The following is a 19,551-nucleotide window of genomic DNA, read 5'->3' on the forward strand; positions in this document are numbered from 1 at the left end:
CCCCTCGGACAGGACAGACTGCGGTTTCCCCGGAATCAGTGCCAAGGAGTGTTATTCCAAAGGATGCTGCTTCAACTCAAGTGTTCCTGAAGTAAAGTGGTGCTTCTATCCAAAAGGCTAAGGTAAACTTTATAGTCGTAAAGTCACGGTTGCGCAGATCAAGGCTGCTGAGTCGGTAAGCCGAACTTTCCACTCTAACTCCGACTCCTCTATTTTCCCACTGTCCGACTCCAGCTCTGACTTATTCAGAAATGGCTCCTGTATAATATTTTTTAGATAACACCTATATGTACCTTCAGGAGTGAAATCTTTTTTGACTAATAGTCAGAAAAGATTAAATATATAACCAAGTGAGAGACTTGGTGCATTGACCTTTTTTATATGCAAGAATATAGCCTTATAGGTGAGGTCAATTAACACAAGATTATTGGAAAAATACAAAATATTCTTTATTATAAACATGTATAAGACAAAGACAGGTTAAAAAAATGAAAAATACAGTGCAATATGAAGGTGTCCTACAAAGCAGGAAACATATGGGCATAACGTGATTAGTAGGAGTAAATTTGGGCCGAAACGCGCGTCGCGCTGGTGTCTCTACAGTGCAGGAGCAATAATATGGGTAAGCAGCTTTGATTTATCATGCCACGTGCATAGGTCTAATGTATATGCTTACACTAGCATGGTCTATTTATATTTCATACATATATTTTGTTATTCACAATGATCACCTTATGCCTATTATATAATCTAAGTACATGCTTGGGGATTTTTTGTCCACCACTAACATAGCGTGTACCGCGATACCATTTTCTTGTGGCCCAAATTTACTCCTACTAATTATGTTATGCCCATATGCTTCCTGCTTTGTAGGACACCTTCATATTGCACTGTATTTTTAATTTTTTAACCTGTCTTTGTCTTATACATGTTTATAATAAAGAATATTTTGTATTTTTCCAATAGTCTTGTGTTAATTGACCTCACCTATAGGCTATATAATATTTATTAGTAATCACAAATTGACTGTAGTAAAATAGTAAATTTAGGCTCTTCATCCCCATGACTGATTTCTATCGCTAGAACATCCTAGTTAGCACTGTCTCTTGATAAATAGGGGCCTTAAAAACATAGCATATATTTATAAGATTACAATTTCTAAACCTTCCTAAATTCCTATGAAAGTAAATATTCTACAAGCTATGCATTTAATAATTTAATCTAATAGTAAAAATATGTAATATTTTAATTTTAAAGTCGGAGCTGGTATTTTTCTATAAACTCCGACTCCACCCAAAAATGATCTGGACTTCATAACTCTGACTCCACAGCCCTTGTATTATTAAGGGGGTGTGTATTTCATATAAGTTCACAAGAGATATTAGGTAAAAGTAATACCTATAGCAGCTGTAGAGGAAAAATAAGGGCCAGTGTACATGGCAATTCCTTGACGCTTCTGGGCCCGAATGTGGAATCCCCACTTACTAAGTACCATATATAATAATGGTGCTTATGTGGCAATATAGGATAAAGTATGTTATGTGTGCCATATATAATAATTGTGTCTTATGTGGCATTTCACCTTAGGGCCCTCTCAGGTTCCGGGTGTTACTGCTACCTCTACACCTGCTATAACTATACCCCTGTATGTACCCCATACGGCAGTGCACATAAGGTCCTGTATGTACTCCTTGTGAGGCTGTATGGTGCCTCCATGAGGAACTATATTCTCCCTTAAAAGAAATGCTGCTAGGGGATTTTATCTTTCCACTGGACATTCCCCATAAAAGGGGTTCTCTGCTTTGGACAATTCCTATTAGTTAGATGGGTTCTTTTGCAATAAGCTGATCACAAAGTTTCCCCCTGTTAAGACCCCCAGCGATCAGCTGTAATCTGTGGGGAAACCTGGCAGTAAGCGTTCAGTTTCCCTGCAGCGCCACCACAGGAGAAATTAAGCATTACATAGTGTCCTTTCATATCAATGTGTTGTTTGTGTAATGCAGGACAGGACAGGTCCTCCAGGGCAAGAGAAGCTCTTATCTACTTTGACCATAAACTGAGGAACCTATTATATCCTAAATCAGAATTCCCTAATAGGGTATATGAAAATGGGTTTTCGAAATAAGAGAACCCCTTTAAGAAGGAAATCCACTCAAAATTATCTTCTGACACACAATATCATAAAGTGACAACAAGACGAGTGGTGGTTTGACAGCTTGGACCCTCACAATACTTACTGTTCTATAGCAAGCATTGGCTTTGGGGGTTGCATCGGCTGTCATCTTAGAGGGGCGTCAAAGAAACTTGAGCATAGTTCTGCTATACCTGTGAAGGTCTAAACACATGGACCCCCCTCATGTCACGATGGTATCTCTTGATATGTCTACATAACACGTCTGAGGAACATTTTCGATGGATCTGCCATTTAAGTATTGAATTCAGTATTACGTAAAACCATCTCAAGTAATAATACAAGATCACATTGTAGTACATTGCTATGATCCCAGTATTCCCGGGGTGAACTGGTGCTTCTATTCTCAGACACAAGGTAATTTCTATAACATCATAGTCATAGACAAAGAACCCGCAATCATACATCGGAAATGGAGATCAGCGAATCCATTCTACACAAATCGAATTCGGTCCGCATTTCCCAAAAGATTTGGATTCTGCGAATTCTGAAACTTTCGAGGTTTGCCGTGCATGAATTTTGTCAAAACCGTGGCTGCTGGCGAGCGCCAGCCGCCATTATACAGATTAGAAAAAGGTTCACATCTCCTTCCCAAAATGCACTGGGGTTATCCCTCCCTCTACCCATGTGTTGTATGTTGCTGTCACGTTGACATTACTTATGCTGGCTGGCTTGGCATCAAAGAGCTTGAAAGGGGTTGGATATAGTCCTAGAAGTTATCAGAGAGTCAGACTCGACTTTTCAGGGCAAACGGGGCACTTTTTGATTAGCGGTGAGTTTATTCAGACCTTATCGGATTGGATGGCCGATTCAACCGAACCGGAACTAAAACTAATTTTGGTAAATTCGCTCATCTCTAATCAATACTAACTACAGGATAATATATGTGTTGCAGACAAGGCTCAGTGCGTTGTGAACACCTCGAACAGAAGAGACTGCGGTTATCCCGGAATCAGTGCCAAGGACTGTAATTCCCGAGGATGCTGCTTCAACTCAAGTGTTCCCGGAGTAAAGTGGTGCTTCTATCCAAATGTCCCAGGTATCAGATGTATTAAGATAGTGATCATAGTGCAAGTCATATCCATCTGAAAACTTACTCTATGAAGTCTGTCTACCCTGCAGTTTATTGGAGGCTGCCAGAAGAATAGGGAATCCCAATGAGGTCATCACTGGTATTTCCCATATAAACCTATGTACAAGCTAAGGGGCACCTCTACCGCACAAGCCGTGTCAAAAATATGTATTTTTTTTGCCAAAATTTTGCCACCATCAGCAGTTAAAAACAAGCCTGGATGGGCATGATGAGGACAAAGCTTTTCCTACACATAAATCACTAGTCAGTCCACACATTGGGATGTAGTGTAAAGTTTTGGGGTATGTTCACACGGAGTCATTTGTAGGCATAAAAAATATCATACGTTATCTGCATAAGAAACGCACACATTTGCTTACGTTGTTTTTAATGAACACAAAGATTTTGACACTTCTCTCAACGCTTTTAAAACACTTTTTTGGCCCTTTTTTTGCTGATTTTTTATATACTGTACATAATTATACGCACCTTAAAAATATACTGAACTAAAAATATGTCCTGTGTATTTTGCACGCGTTTGCCTGCTTGCAAAAAAGCTAAAAATTGCAAGCATTCTTTTTTCACAGTTTTTTAAAGCCTTCCATTGAAAATCTGGTGCGAGAAAAGGCGAATTAACGTGACACTTTTTTTTACGATGCGTAAATTAATAACACTCGTGTAAAAAAATGTGTTGTGTGCACTAACGGCATGTATTCTCATTGAAGTCAAATGGAAGCTTTAAAGGGTTATTTCCACCACAAAAAGTGATGGAATATCATTAGGATATGACATAATTTTCTGATTATTGGGGGTCTAACTGCCCGGACCCCAACTGATCCTGTAAATTAAGGGTCCGCGGCACTTTTTTTTAGCGCTGCAGCACCTTCACTGTTTTTCCCTGCACGGCGGCAGTCCTTGAAACTACAACGTAGGGAAAAACTTTGAAGGGGACAAAGCAGCAATGTGGCCCCTTTAGTCTCAGGATCAGTGATGGTCCCGGCAGTTTGGGATTAGCTCCTCAGAATGCACCAAGAGATATTGCTGCTATAATCCCAGTATTCCCGGGGTGAACTTGTGCTTCTATTCTAAGACGCAAGGTAATTACTATAAGATCATAGACAAAGAACCTGCAATTATACATCAGAATGAATTACAGGAAAATATATGTGTTGCAGACAAGGCTCAGTGCGCTGTGAGCCCCTCGGACAGGACAGACTGCGGTTACCCCGGAATCAGTGACAAGGAGTGTTATTCCCGAGGATGCTGCTTCAACTCAAGTGTTCCCGGAGTAAAGTGGTGCTTCTATCCAAAAAGTCAGAGTAAGAGATTATTAAAAACCCTAATTTTCCCCTTCCCATTCTGATTTAGATAAAGAAAACATTGCATCTTTTATTTTACGTAATAAATGGCAATAATGCTTGTTAAATACAGTGCTCCGAAAATACTACCATACAGTGCTCATATAATACTGCCATATAGCGCTCCTATAAAACTGCCATACAGTGCTCCTATAAAACTGCCATACAGTGCTCCTATAATACTGCCATTTAGTGCTCCTATAATACTACCATACAGTGCTCCTATAATACTGCCATACAGTGCTCCTATAATACTGCCATACAGTGCTCCGATAATACTGCCATACAGTGCTCCGATAATACTACCATACAGTGCTCATATAATACTGCCATACAGTGCTCCTATAATACTGCCATACAGTGCTCCTATAATACTGCCATACAGTGCTCCTATAATACTGCCATACAGTGCTCCTATAATACTGCCATACAGTGCCCCTATAATACTGCCATATAGTGCTCCTATAAAACTGCCATACAGTGCTCCTATAATACTGCCATACAGTGCTCCTATAATACTACCATACAGTGCTCATAAAATACTGCCATACAGTGCTCCTATAATACTGCCATACAGTGCTCCTATAATACTGCCATACAGTGCTCCTATAATACTGCCATACAGTGCCCCTATAATACTGCCATATAGTGCTCCTATAAATCTGCCATACAGTGCCCCTATAATACTGCCATACAATGCTCCTATAATACTGCCATACAGTGCTCCTATAATACTGCCATACAGTGCTCCTATAATACTGCCATACAGTGCTCCTATAAAATTGCCATACAGTGCCCCTATAATACTGCCATATGGTTTTCCTATAAAATTGCCATACAATGCTCCTATAATACTGCCATACAGTGCCCCTATAATACTGCCATACAGTGCTCCTATAATACTACCATACAGTGCTCATATAATACTGCCATACAGTGCTCCTATAATACTGCCATACAGTGCTCCTATAATACTGCCATACAGTGCTCCTATAATACTGCCATATAGTGCTCCTATAAAACTGCCATACAGTGCCCCTATAATACTGCCATATAGTGCTCCTATAAAACTGCCATACAGTGCCCCTATAATACTGCCATACAGTGCTCCTATAATACTGCCATACAGTGCCCCTATAATACTGCCATATAGTGCTCCTATAAAACTGCCATACAGTGCCCCTATAATACTGCCATATAGTGCTCCTATAAAATTGCCATACAGTGCCCCTATAATACTGCCATATGGTTTTCCTATAAAATTGCCATACAATGCTCCTATAATACTGCTATACAGTGCCCCTATAATACTGCCATACAGTGCTCCTATAAAATTGCCATACAGTGCTCCTATAATACTGCCATACAGTGCTCCTATAAAACTGCCATACAGTGCCCCTATAATACTGCCATATAGTGCTCCTATAAAATTGCCATACAGTGCCCCTATAATACTGCCATATGGTTTTCCTATAAAATTACCATACAATGCTCCTATAATACTGCCATACAGTGCCCCTATAATACTGCCATACAGTGCTCCTATAATACTACCATACAGTGCTCATATAATACTGCCATACAGTGCTCCTATAATACTGCCATACAGTGCTCCTATAATACTGCCATACAGTGCTCCTATAATACTGCCATACAGTGCCCCAATAATACTGCCATATAGTGCTCCTATAAAACTGCCATACAGTGCCCCTATAATACTGCCATATAGTGCTCCTATAAAACTGCCATGCAGTGCCCCTAAAATACTGCCATACAGTGCTCCTATAATACTGCCATACAGTGCCCCTATAACACTGCCATATAGTGCTCCTATAAAACTGCCATACAGTGCTCCTATAATACTGCCATACAGTGCTCCTATAATACTACCATACAGTGCTCATATAATACTGCCATACAGTGCTCCTATAATACTGCCATACAGTGCTCCTATAAAACTGCCATACAGTGCCCCTATAATACTGCCATACAGTGCTCCTATAATACTGCCATACAGTGCCCCTATAATACTGCCATATAGTGCTCCTATAAAACTGCCATACAGTGCCCCTATAATACTGCCATATAGTGCTCCTATAAAATTGCCATACAGTGCCCCTATAATACTGCCATATGGTTTTCCTATAAAATTGCCATACAATGCTCCTATAATACTGCCATACAGTGCCCCTATAATACTGCCATACAGTGCTCCTATAAAATTGCCATACAGTGCTCCTATAATACTGCCATACAGTGCTCCTATAATACTGTCATACAGTGCTCCTATAATACTGCCATACAGTGCTCCTATAATACTGCCATACAGTGCTCCTATAATACTGCCATACAGTGCTCCTATAATACTGCCATACAGTGCTCCGATAATACTGCCATACAGTGCTCCTATAATACTGCCATACAGTGCTCCTATAATACTGCCATACAGTGCCCCTATAATACTGCCATATAGTGCTCCTATAAAACTGCCATACAGTGCTCCTATAATACTGCCATACAGTGCTCCTATAATACTACCATACAGTGCTCATATAATACTGCCATACAGTGCTCCTATAATACTGCCATACAGTGCTCCTATAATACTGCCATACAGTGCTCCTATAATACTGCCATACAGTGACCTAATAATACTGCCATACAGTGCTCCTATAATACTGCCATACAGTGCTCCTATAATACTGTCATACAGTGCTCCTATAATACTGTCATACAGTGCTCGTGTAATGCTGCTATACAGTGCTCCCATAATACTGCCATACAGTGCTCCTATAATACTGTCATACAGTGCTCCTTTAATACTGCCATACAGTGCTCCTATAATACTGTCATACAGTGCTCTTGTAATGCTGCTATACAGTGCTCCTATAATGCCACCATATGGTGCTTAATTAATACCGCCATATAGTGCATATAATACTGAGATACAGTGATTCTCTAATACTGTCACACACTGCTCATATTATACAGTCACACACTGCTCATATAATACTACCATACAGTGGTCATATAAAACTACCATACAGTGATCCTATAAAGCTGACATACAGTGCTTCCATAATGTCCCTATACAGTGCTACTATAATACCGACTTACAGTGCTTATATAATACTACCATACAGTGCTTATATAATTCTTCCATACAGTGCTCATATTATACTGTCACACACTGCTTCTATAATACTGCCGTACAGTGCTCTTAGAATACCGCCATACAGTGCTGAAATAATACCATCATACAGTGCTCATATAATACTATTATGCAGTGCTCCTATTATACTTCTATGCAGTGGTCTTATAATATTGCTATAGAGTGCTCATATAATACCGCCATACAGTGCTCAAACAATACCACCATACCGTGCTCATATTATACTTCTATACAGTGCTCCTATAATGTCACTATACAGTGCTCCTATAATACCGCCATAGAGTGCTTCTATAATACTACCATACGGTGCTTATATAATTCTTCCTTATAGTGCCCATGTAATACTGACATACAGTGCTTCTATAATATTGTCACACACTGCTTATATAATACTGGCATACTGCGCTCATATAATACTGTCACACAGTGCTTCTATAATACTACCAAACAGTGCTCATATAATTCTGCCATACAGTTCTCATATAATACCACCATACAGTCCTCATATAATACCACCATATAGTGCTAATATAATACCATCCTACAGTCCTCATATAATACCACCATATAATGCTCATATAATACCACCATACAGTGCTCATATAATACCATCCTACAGTCCTCATATAATATCACCATACACTGCTCCTATAATACCATCCTACAGTCCTCATATAATGCCACCATACACTGCTCATATAACACCAGTATACAGTCCTCATATAATACCACCATACAGTGCTCATATAATACTGCCATACAGTGCTCATATATCACCATACAGTGCTCATATAATACCATCCTACAGTCCCCATATAATACCACCATACAGTGCTCATATAAAACCACCATACAGTGCTCATATAATACCACCATACACTGCTCATGTAATACAAGAAAATAGCGGAAATAATCTGTCAGGCATCAAATTATTTTTGCCAATTTTTTGGCAGAAAAACGTAAGTCTCATTTCCTGACTATCTCTATATACAGGAGGCTCTAACAGCCCATTAAATCAAAGTTGAGAAAGTATCTGTGGAGGGGTCTGGACCCATTAGACCCCTGTAAATGTACCCCCGCCTGTGCCCAGTCCCTTACAGCGTTCCCTTCCCTTTTTTCGCCACCCATTCTTGTCAGTGCAAGTCATCTGTTGATTGTTGAGCTGCATTTTCCACCGGTCACATGTAACATTCACATATCATTTAGCCATTTGTATTTTTAGGTAATTAAAATTGGACCCTTATCATCATGACCTCCTAGATAAGCCTGTTACCTGCCCAATCCTTGTTTCCACCATGTCTAATAGTATAGGAATTTTTATGATTTTCTTAATCCATTTTACCAGCAAATGAGCAGTATGAATGCGGAGTGTTCCCCTACAAGAGAAGGGATTGTGGGTACCCAGGAATAAGCGCCTCAGAATGTGCCAAGAGAAACTGCTGCTTCGATTCCAGCATCCCCGGGGTGAACTGGTGCTTCTTCTCTCGAGAACAAGGTATTTCCCAAAAAATTAGGTGGCTAAGCCTCTCTAGTGTAAATTCCAGTGGTCCGGCCGTGTTCGATAATTCTGCACCTTGCCTTGGTGGCACCAACAATACCGGACTATCAGAATTGTAGAGTATATATACTTTAAAAGATGTTCAATTATTTTTTGCAGATAAGGCTCAGTGTGCTGTGAGCCCCTCGGACAGAGAGGACTGCGGTTACCCCGGAATAAGTGACAAAGAGTGTAACTCCAGAGGATGCTGCTTTAATTCCAGTGTCCCGGGAAATAAGTGGTGCTTCTATCCTAAAGGAAACAGTAAGATATATTGACTTCTTCTTCAGGCTCAAATCCAAGTCCAAGAAAAAGTTAGAGATAAAGCAATGTGAGGGCTCAGACCCAAAGTTCCTACAAAGTCTGAACTGATGCTTCTCCAACAATCCCGTATAGTGAAAGCTGGACGGTGAGGAGCATCGGATCTGAAGTTCATGACATGAGGACAGAGTAGATAAGACCCCGGTATTTTTCCGTATTTTCCTCAGTTAAATATTTACACCGTTTTCTTCATGCCTCATAAGGCAGAAATCAATTTTCCGTATCTTAGGGAAAAAAATATTTCCCGACTTCAAACTTGTAATATCATTACACTCCAGAAAGACATCCAGGCCCCTGGGGTTCCTAACATGCTGGATTGTCCGAATGTAACAGTGTTCTATCTTCTGCAGACAAGGCTCAGTGCGCTGTGAGCCCCTCGGACAGGACAGACTGCGGTTACCCCGGAATCAGTGACGAGGACTGTAATTCCCGAGGATGCTGCTTCAACTCAAGTGTTCCCGGAGTAAAGTGGTGCTTCTATCCAAAAGGTCAGAGTAAGAGATTATTAGAAACCCTAATTTACCCCTTCCCATTCTAGCTGATTTAGATAAAGAAAACATTGCATCTTTTATTTTATGTAATACATGGCAATAATGCTAGTTACATAGTTAAATTATCATTTTGCAAAGGCTGAGTCTCAGACAGACTCAAATTCTACTTTACAGAGCTCATATAATACTGCCATACAGTGCTCCTATAATACTGCCATACAGTGCTCCTATAATACTGCCATACAGTGCTCCTATAATACTGCCATACAATGCTCCTATAATACTGCCATACAGTGCTCCTATAATACTGCCATACAGTGCTCCTATAATACTGCCATACAGTGCTCATATAATACTGCCATACAGTGCTCCTATAATACTGCCCTACAGTGCTCCTATAATACTGCCATACAGTGACCTAATAATACTGCCATACAGTGCTCCTATAATACTGCCATACAGTGCTCCTATAATACTGCCATACAGTGCTAATATAATACTGCCATATAGTGCTCCTATAATTCTGTCATACAGTGCTCCTATAACACTGTCATACAGTGCTCCTATAATACTGTCATACAGTGCTCTTGTAATGCTGCTATACAGTGCTCCCATAATACTGCCATACAGTGCTCCTATAATACTGTCATACAGTGCTCCTATAATACTGTCATACAGTGCTCCTATAATACTGCCATACAGTGCTCCTATAATACTGTCATACAGTGCTCTTGTAATGCTGCTATACAGTGCTCCTATAATGCCACCATATGGTGCTTAATTAATACCGCCATATAGTGCATATAATACTGCGATACAGTGATTCTCTAATACTGTCACACACTGCTCATATTATACAGTCACACACTGCTCATATAATACTACCATACAGTGCTCATATAAAACTACCATACAGTGATCCTATAATGCTGACATACAGTGCTTCCATAATGTCCCTATACAGTGCTACTATAATACCGACTTACAGTGCTTATTTAATACTACCATACAGTGCTTATATAATTCTTCCATACAGTGCTCATATTATACTGTCACACACTGCTTCTATAATACTGCCGCACAGTGCTCTTAGAATACCGCCATACAGTGCTGAAATAATACCATCATACAGTGCTCATATAATACTATTATGCAGTGCTCCTATTATACTTCTATGCAGTGGTCTTATAATATTGCTATAGAGTGCTCATATAATACCGCCATACAGTGCTCAAATAATACCACCATACCGTGCTCATATTATACTTCTATACAGTGCTCCTATAATGTCACTATACAGTGCTCCTATAATACCGCCATAGAGTGCTGATATAATACTACCATACGGTGCTTATATAATTCTTCCTTATAGTGCCCATGTAATACTGACATACAGTGCTTCTATAATATTGTCACACACTGCTTATATAATACTGGCATACTGCGCTCATATAATACTGTCACACAGTGCTTCTATAATACTACCAAACAGTGCTCATATAGTTCTGCCATACAGTTCTCATATAATACCACTATACAGTGCTCATATAATACCACCATACAGTGCTCATATAATACCATCCTACAGTCCTCAGATAATACCACTATACAGTAGTCATATATTACCACCATACAGTCCTCATATAATACCACCATATAGTGCTCATATAATACCATCCTACAGTCCTCATATAATACCACCATATAATGCTCATATAATACCACCATACAGTGCTCATATAATACCATCCTACAGTCCTCATATAATACCACCATACAGTGCTCATATAATACCATCCTACAGTCCTCATATAATGCCACCATACACTGCTCATATAATACCAGTATACAGTCCTCATATAATACCACCATACAGTGCTCATATAATACTGCCATACAGTGCTCATATATCACCATACAGTGCTCATATAATACCATCCTACAGTCCCCATATAATACCACCATACAGTGCTCATATAAAACCACCATACAGTGCTCATATAATACCACCATACACTGCTCATGTAATACAAGAAAATAGCAAAAATAATCTGTCAGGCATCAAATTATTTTTGCCAATTTTTTGGCAGAAAAACGTAAGTCTCATTTCCTGACTATCTCTATATACAGGAGGCTCTAACAGCCCATTAAATCAAAGTTGAGAAAGTATCTGTGGAGGGGTCTGGACCCATTAGACCCCTGTAAATGTACCCCCGCCTGTGCCCAGTCCCTTACAGCGTTCCCTTCCCTTTTTTCGCCACCCATTCTTGTCAGTGCAAGTCATCTGTTGATTGTTGAGCTGCATTTTCCACCGGTCACATGTAACATTCACATATCATTTAGTCATTTGTATTTTTATGAAATTAAAATTGGGCCCTTATCATCATGACCTCCTAGATAAGCCTGTTACCTGCCCAATCCTTGTTTCAACCACGTCTAATAGTATTAGTAATGATGGGAATTTTGATGATTTTCTTAATCCATTTTTATCAGCAAATGAGCAGTATGAATGCGGAGTGTTCCCCTACAAGAGAAGGGATTGTGGGTACCCAGGAATAAGCGCCTCAGAATGTGCCAAGAGAAACTGCTGCTTCGATTCCAGCATCCCCGGGGTGAACTGGTGCTTCTTCTCTCGAGAACAAGGTATTTCCCAAAAAATTAGGTGGCTAAGCCTCTCTAGTGTAAATTCCAGTGGTCCGGCCGTGTTCGATAATTCTGCACCTTGCCTTGGTGGCACCAACAATACCGGACTATCAGAATTGTAGAGTATATATACTTTAAAAGATGTTCAATTATTTTTTGCAGATAAGGCTCAGTGTGCTGTGAGCCCCTCGGACAGAGAGGACTGCGGTTACCCCGGAATAAGTGACAAAGAGTGTAACTCCAGAGGATGCTGCTTTAATTCCAGTGTCCCGGGAAATAAGTGGTGCTTCTATCCTAAAGGAAACAGTAAGATATATTGACTTCTTCTTCAGGCTCAAATCCAAGTCCAAGAAAAAGTTAGAGATAAAGCAATGTGAGGGCTCAGACCCAAAGTTCCTACAAAGTCTGAACTGATGCTTCTCCAACAATCCCGTATAGTGAAAGCTGGACGGTGAGGAGCATCGGATCTGAAGTTCATGACATGAGGACAGAGTAGATAAGACCCCGGTATTTTTCCGTATTTTCCTCAGTTAAATATTTACACCGTTTTCTTCATGCCTCATAAGGCAGAAATCAATTTTCCGTATCTTAGGGAAAAAAATATTTCCCGACTTCAAACTTGTAATATCATTACACTCCAGAAAGACATCCAGGCCCCTGGGGTTCCTAACATGCTGGATTGTCCGAATGTAACAGTGTTCTATCTTCTGCAGACAAGGCTCAGTGCGCTGTGAGCCCCTCGGACAGGACAGACTGCGGTTACCCCGGAATCAGTGACGAGGACTGTAATTCCCGAGGATGCTGCTTCAACTCAAGTGTTCCCGGAGTAAAGTGGTGCTTCTATCCAAAAGGTCAGAGTAAGAGATTATTAGAAACCCTAATTTACCCCTTCCCATTCTAGCTGATTTAGATAAAGAAAACATTGCATCTTTTATTTTATGTAATACATGGCAATAATGCTAGTTACATAGTTAAATTATCATTTTGCAAAGGCTGAGTCTCAGACAGACTCAAATTCTACTTTACAGAGCTCATATAATGCTGCCATACAGTGCTCCTATAATACTGCCATACAGTGCTCCTATAATACTGCCATACAGTGCTCCTATAATACTGCCATACAATGCTCCTATAATACTGCCATACAGTGCTCCTATAATACTGCCATACAGTGCTCCTATAATACTGCCATACAGTGACCTAATAATACTGCCATACAGTGCTCCTATAATACTGCCATACAGTGCTCCTATAATACTGCCATACAGTGCTAATATAATACTGCCATATAGTGCTCCTATAATTCTGTCATACAGTGCTCCTATAATACTGTCATACAGTGCTCCTATAATACTGTCATACAGTGCTCTTGTAATGCTGCTATACAGTGCTCCCATAATACTGCCATACAGTGCTCCTATAATACTGTCATACAGTGCTCCTATAATACTGTCATACAGTGCTCCTATAATACTGCCATACAGTGCTCCTATAATACTGTCATACAGTGCTCTTGTAATGCTGCTATACAGTGCTCCTATAATGCCACCATATGGTGCTTAATTAATACCGCCATATAGTGCATATAATACTGCGATACAGTGGTTCTCTAATACTGTCACACACTGCTCATATTATACAGTCACACACTGCTCATATAATACTACCATACAGTGCTCATATAAAACTACCATACAGTGATCCTATAATGCTGACATACAGTGCTTCCATAATGTCCCTATACAGTGCTACTATAATACCGACTTACAGTGCTTATTTAATACTACCATACAGTGCTTATATAATTCTTCCATACAGTGCTCATATTATACTGTCACACACTGCTTCTATAATACTGCCGTACAGTGCTCTTAGAATACCGCCATACAGTACTGAAATAATACCATCATACAGTGCTCATATAATACTATTATGCAGTGCTCCTATTATACTTCTATGCAGTGGTCTTATAATATTGCTATAGAGTGCTCATATAATACCACCATACAGTGCTCAAATAATACCACCATACCGTGCTCATATTATACTTCTATACAGTGCTCCTATAATGTCACTATACAGTGCTCCTATAATACCACCATAGAGTGCTTATATAATACTACCATACGGTGCTTATATAATTCTTCCTTATAGTGCCCATGTAATACTGACATACAGTGCTTCTATAATATTGTCACACACGGCTTATATAATACTGGCATACTGCGCTCATATAATACTGTCACACAGTGCTTCTATAATACTACCAAACAGTGCTCATATAGTTCTGCCATACAGTTCTCATATAATACCACTATACAGTGCTCATATAATACCACCATACAGTGCTCATATAATACCATCCTACAGTGCTCAGATAATACCACTATACAGTAGTCATATATTACCACCATACAGTCCTCATATAATACCCCCATATAGTGCTCATATAATACCATCCTACAGTCCTCATATAATACCACCATATAATGCTCATATAATACCACCATACAGTGCTCATATAATACCATCCTACAGTCCTCATATAATACCACCATACAGTGCTCATATAATACCATCCTACAGTCCTCATATAATGCCACCATACACTGCTCATATAATACCAGTATACAGTCCTCATATAATACCACCATACAGTGCTCATATAATACTGCCATACAGTGCTCATATATCACCATACAGTGCTCATATAATACCATCCTACAGTCCCCATATAATACCACCATACAGTGCTCATATAAAACCACCATACAGTGCTCATATAATACCACCATACACTGCTCATGTAATACAAGAAAATAGCGGAAATAATCTGTCAGGCATCAAATTATTTTTGCCAATTTTTTGGCAGAAAAACGTAAGTCTCATTTCCTGACTATCTCTATATACAGGAGGCTCTAACAGCCCATTAAAACAAAGTTGAGAAAGTATCTGTGGAGGGGTCTGGACCCATTAGACCCCTGTAAATGTACCCCCGCCTGTGCCCAGTCCCTTACAGCGTTCCCTTCCCTTTTTTCGCCACCCATTCTTGTCAGTGCAAGTCATCTGTTGATTGTTGAGCTGCATTTTCCACCGGTCACATGTAACATTCACATATCATTTAGCCATTTGTATTTTTAGGTAATTAAAATTGGACCCTTATCATCATGACCTCCTAGATAAGCCTGTTACCTGCCCAATCCTTGTTTCCACCATGTCTAATAGTATAGGAATTTTTATGATTTTCTTAATCCATTTTACCAGCAAATGAGCAGTATGAATGCGGAGTGTTCCCCTACAAGAGAAGGGATTGTGGGTACCCAGGAATAAGCGCCTCAGAATGTGCCAAGAGAAACTGCTGCTTCGATTCCAGCATCCCCGGGGTGAACTGGTGCTTCTTCTCTCAAGAACAAGGTATTTTCGAAAAATTTAGGTGGCTAAGCCTCTCTGGTGTAAATTCCAGTGGTCCGGCCGTGTTCGATAATTCTGCACCTTGCCTTGGTGGCACCAACAATACCAGACTATCAGATTTGTAGAGTATACTTTAAATGATTCAATTATTTTTTGCAGATAAGGCTCAGTGCGCTGTGAGCCCCTCGGACAGAGAGGACTGCGGTTACCCCGGAATAAGTGACAAAGAGTGTAACTCCAGAGGATGCTGCTTTAATTCCAGTGTCCCGGGAAATAAGTGGTGCTTCTATCCTAAAGGAAACAGTAAGATATATTGACTTCTTCTTGAGGTTCAAATCCAAGTCCAAGAAAAAGTTAGAGATAAAGCAATGTGAGGGTTCAGAGCCAAAGTTCCTACAAAGTCTGAGCTGATGCTTCTCCAACAATCCAGAACATATACATAAAGGAATGTTACACATAGTACTACACTAAAGTTCCAGTAATACACAGCACATGGTCCAGAGTCTTGGTGGCAGTCATCATTTCCACCTGGCTCATTGTGAATACTAGTATAGGGTAAGCCAGACGGTGAGCAGCATCGGACCTGAGTAGACAAGACCTGAGTATTTTTCCATATTTTCCTAATTTCCTCATAAGACAGAAGACAATTTTCTTCATCTTAGGGAAAATATTCCTTCCCGACTTCAAATCTGGTAATCAGAATAAATCCCTGGATCAACGACCCATCTGCAGTAGTCAAGGAACCAAAACTTGTAATATCATTACATCCAGGCCTCTTTCGAACTCCTTTAGTGTGTTCACCACTTCCTCTGGCAGAGAGTTCCATGGTGTTACTGCTCTGACAGTAAAGAATCCTCTTCTCTGTTGATTTAGGAACCGTCTTGGGTGCCCCCATGTTATAGTTACAGTTCTGGTTATACATACATAATGAGAGATCTCTGCATTGACATTTGATGTATTTATACATAGTTATTTGTTAACCCCTTAGATGTTACTTTAGTTGCCTGCCTTTGAACCCGCTAAAGCCCTACTATGTCGTTCTTGTATACTGGTGCCCAAAACTATACACACTATTCCATGTGAAATCTTACTAGTCATTTACAAAATAGTAGAACCATGTTCTCGTCATGTACATCTATGCCTCTTTTGATGCATTCCATGATCATATTTGCCTTTGCAGCAGCTGCCTGACACTGGTTGCTGCAGTTCAGTTTACTGTCAACTAAAGTACCATGTCAGTGTTACCCAGTGTTTTTTCATTTACTAAGTATTGTTGACATGCATTCTTCCATCCCAATTGCATAACCTTACATTTCTTGGTGTTAAACCACATTTGCCACTCCTCTGCCCAAGCACACGTCCCTGGAAAAATATGAACCCAGTTTCCTTACAAAGTCCAGTCTACAGTCTGTCATAAACCTATGGCTAAGAGCAGGGCCCGCGTCAGAACCCAGACAAGTGCTTTATGCTGCCCTCATGGCTCCTCCAGGGGCGGAATCCCCGGCTAGAGTGTTGCCGACGCTCTGGCTGGAGATTCCCCTCCTAGAGGGAGCTCCTGACATTCCTGTCCATATGGACAGGGACGTCAGGGGCTCCTCCAAGAGTGGAATCCCCGGCCAGAGCATTGCCGATGCTCTTGCTAGGGATTCTGCTCCTAGAGGGAGCCCCTGACTAGGAGCGGATTCCTCCCAGAGTGTTACCGACACTCTGGCCAGAGATCCCACTCCTAGAGTGTTGCCAACATTCTGGGCGGGGATTCGGCTCCTGGAGAAGCCCCTGACGTCACTATCCATATATGGACAGTAAAGTCAGGGGCTCCTCCAGTAAAGGATTCCCCGGCCAGAGCCTCAGCAACACCCTGGTTGGGGATCCAATCCTAGAGGGAGCCCCAATGTTGCTTCCTACTGGGAGGGGGGTGTAGCGCTATCTACAGGGGAGTTGTGGCACTATCTACAGAGGGCACTATATATATATATATATATATATATGTGGACACATAACTTTTATATGGGGGCACAAACTCTAGGCCTAACTTCTATATTGGGACATAAACAGGGCCTAACTTCTATATGGGGGCACAAACTGCTGTTTTCTGCCAGTTTTTTGCTGTTGGGAGTTCCCTGCGAAGAGTCCCCCTAAGTCTGTGTCGCCAAAGGGCCCACATAAAGCTGGAGCCGGCCCTGGCTAAGAGGATTGGTTTTCTCCTCACTTATCTTTTCTTTAGTTTTTAAAACAAAAATGTACACAATTTGTGACACTTTTTTGTATTTCAGTCCCGGAGGAAAACAGTCTCAAATCGCAAGGAAACTAAAGGGATATTCACTGTGAGAAGACTTTCTTCTGCCCCATGTGATTTTGTTCTTAAACTGAAGGATATTTCTAAACTATAATTTTTTTTCAAAACCAAAATTGAGATTGGTCTCTGTAAACCATATTGTACAGTTTGCATTAAATATATTGATCTATTCTCTGCGAAGAATATTATGTATCTCATTACATTCGCCTAGGAGCCTGTGGGTTTATGGATGCATCTCAATGTTGTGTAGATATATTGTAAGGATCGCACACAGAGCTTTCGATGTTTAGATTTTGAGAGTTTTTAATTTACATGTACACTATGTGGCCAAAAGTATGTGGACACTTCTCCTAATTATTGAGTTCAGGTGTTTCAGCCACACCCATTGCAAAAAGGTGCATAAAATCCAGCACACAGCCATGTAATCTCTATAGACAAACATTCCTAGTCGTATGGGTCATACTGAAGAGCTCTGTGACTTTACATATGGCACGGTAATAAGATGGCACCTTTGCTACAAGGCAGTTCATAACATTTCTGGTCTTCTAGGTCTTCCCCTGTCACCTGTAAGTGTTGTTATTAAAATCTTCTAGGTCTGCCGCAGTCACCTGTAAGTGTTATTATTATCTGCCAGTAATGGCTCGGTCACCTGTAAGTGTTATTATTATCTGATAGATCTGCCTCAGGCACCTGTAAGTGTTATTTTTATCAGCTAGATCTGCCCTGGTCACCTGTAATTGCTATTATTATGTGATAGATCTGCCCCAGTCACCTGTAAGTGCTATTATTGTCTGCTAGATCTGCCCCGGTCACCTGTAAGTGTTATTATTATCTGATAGATCTGCTCTGGTCACCTGTAAGTGTCATTATTATCTGCTAGATCTGTCCCGGTCACCTGTAAGTGTTATTATCTGATAGATCTGCCCTAGTCACCTGTAAGTGCTATTATTATATGATAGATCTGCCCTGGCCTCCTGTAAGTGCTATTATTATCTGCTGGATCTGCCCCGGTTACCCTTTAAGTGTTATTATCTGCTAGATCTGCGCCAGTCACTTGTA

At 40.3% G+C, this 19,551-nt stretch overlaps 1 protein-coding gene across 1 annotated transcript; it reads left to right on the forward strand.

Annotated features, from left to right (window-relative positions):
- Window positions 1–618: 618 nt before the first annotated feature.
- Window positions 619–18,594, forward strand: LOC142741918 (uncharacterized). The gene is made up of 12 exons (XM_075851239.1): window positions 619–622; window positions 3,087–3,230; window positions 4,439–4,582; window positions 9,139–9,288; window positions 9,451–9,594; window positions 10,002–10,139; window positions 12,636–12,785; window positions 12,948–13,091; window positions 13,499–13,636; window positions 16,050–16,199; window positions 16,356–16,499; window positions 18,470–18,594. Exons 1-12 carry the CDS (start codon window positions 619–621, stop codon window positions 18,505–18,507), a joined length of 1,488 nt encoding a protein of 495 aa, XP_075707354.1. The 3' UTR covers window positions 18,508–18,594.
- Window positions 18,595–19,551: the final 957 nt, after the last annotated feature.

Source organism: Rhinoderma darwinii, chromosome 2 (assembly GCF_050947455.1).
Source record: "Rhinoderma darwinii isolate aRhiDar2 chromosome 2, aRhiDar2.hap1, whole genome shotgun sequence".
Classification (NCBI taxonomy): Eukaryota; Metazoa; Chordata; class Amphibia; order Anura; family Rhinodermatidae; genus Rhinoderma; species Rhinoderma darwinii.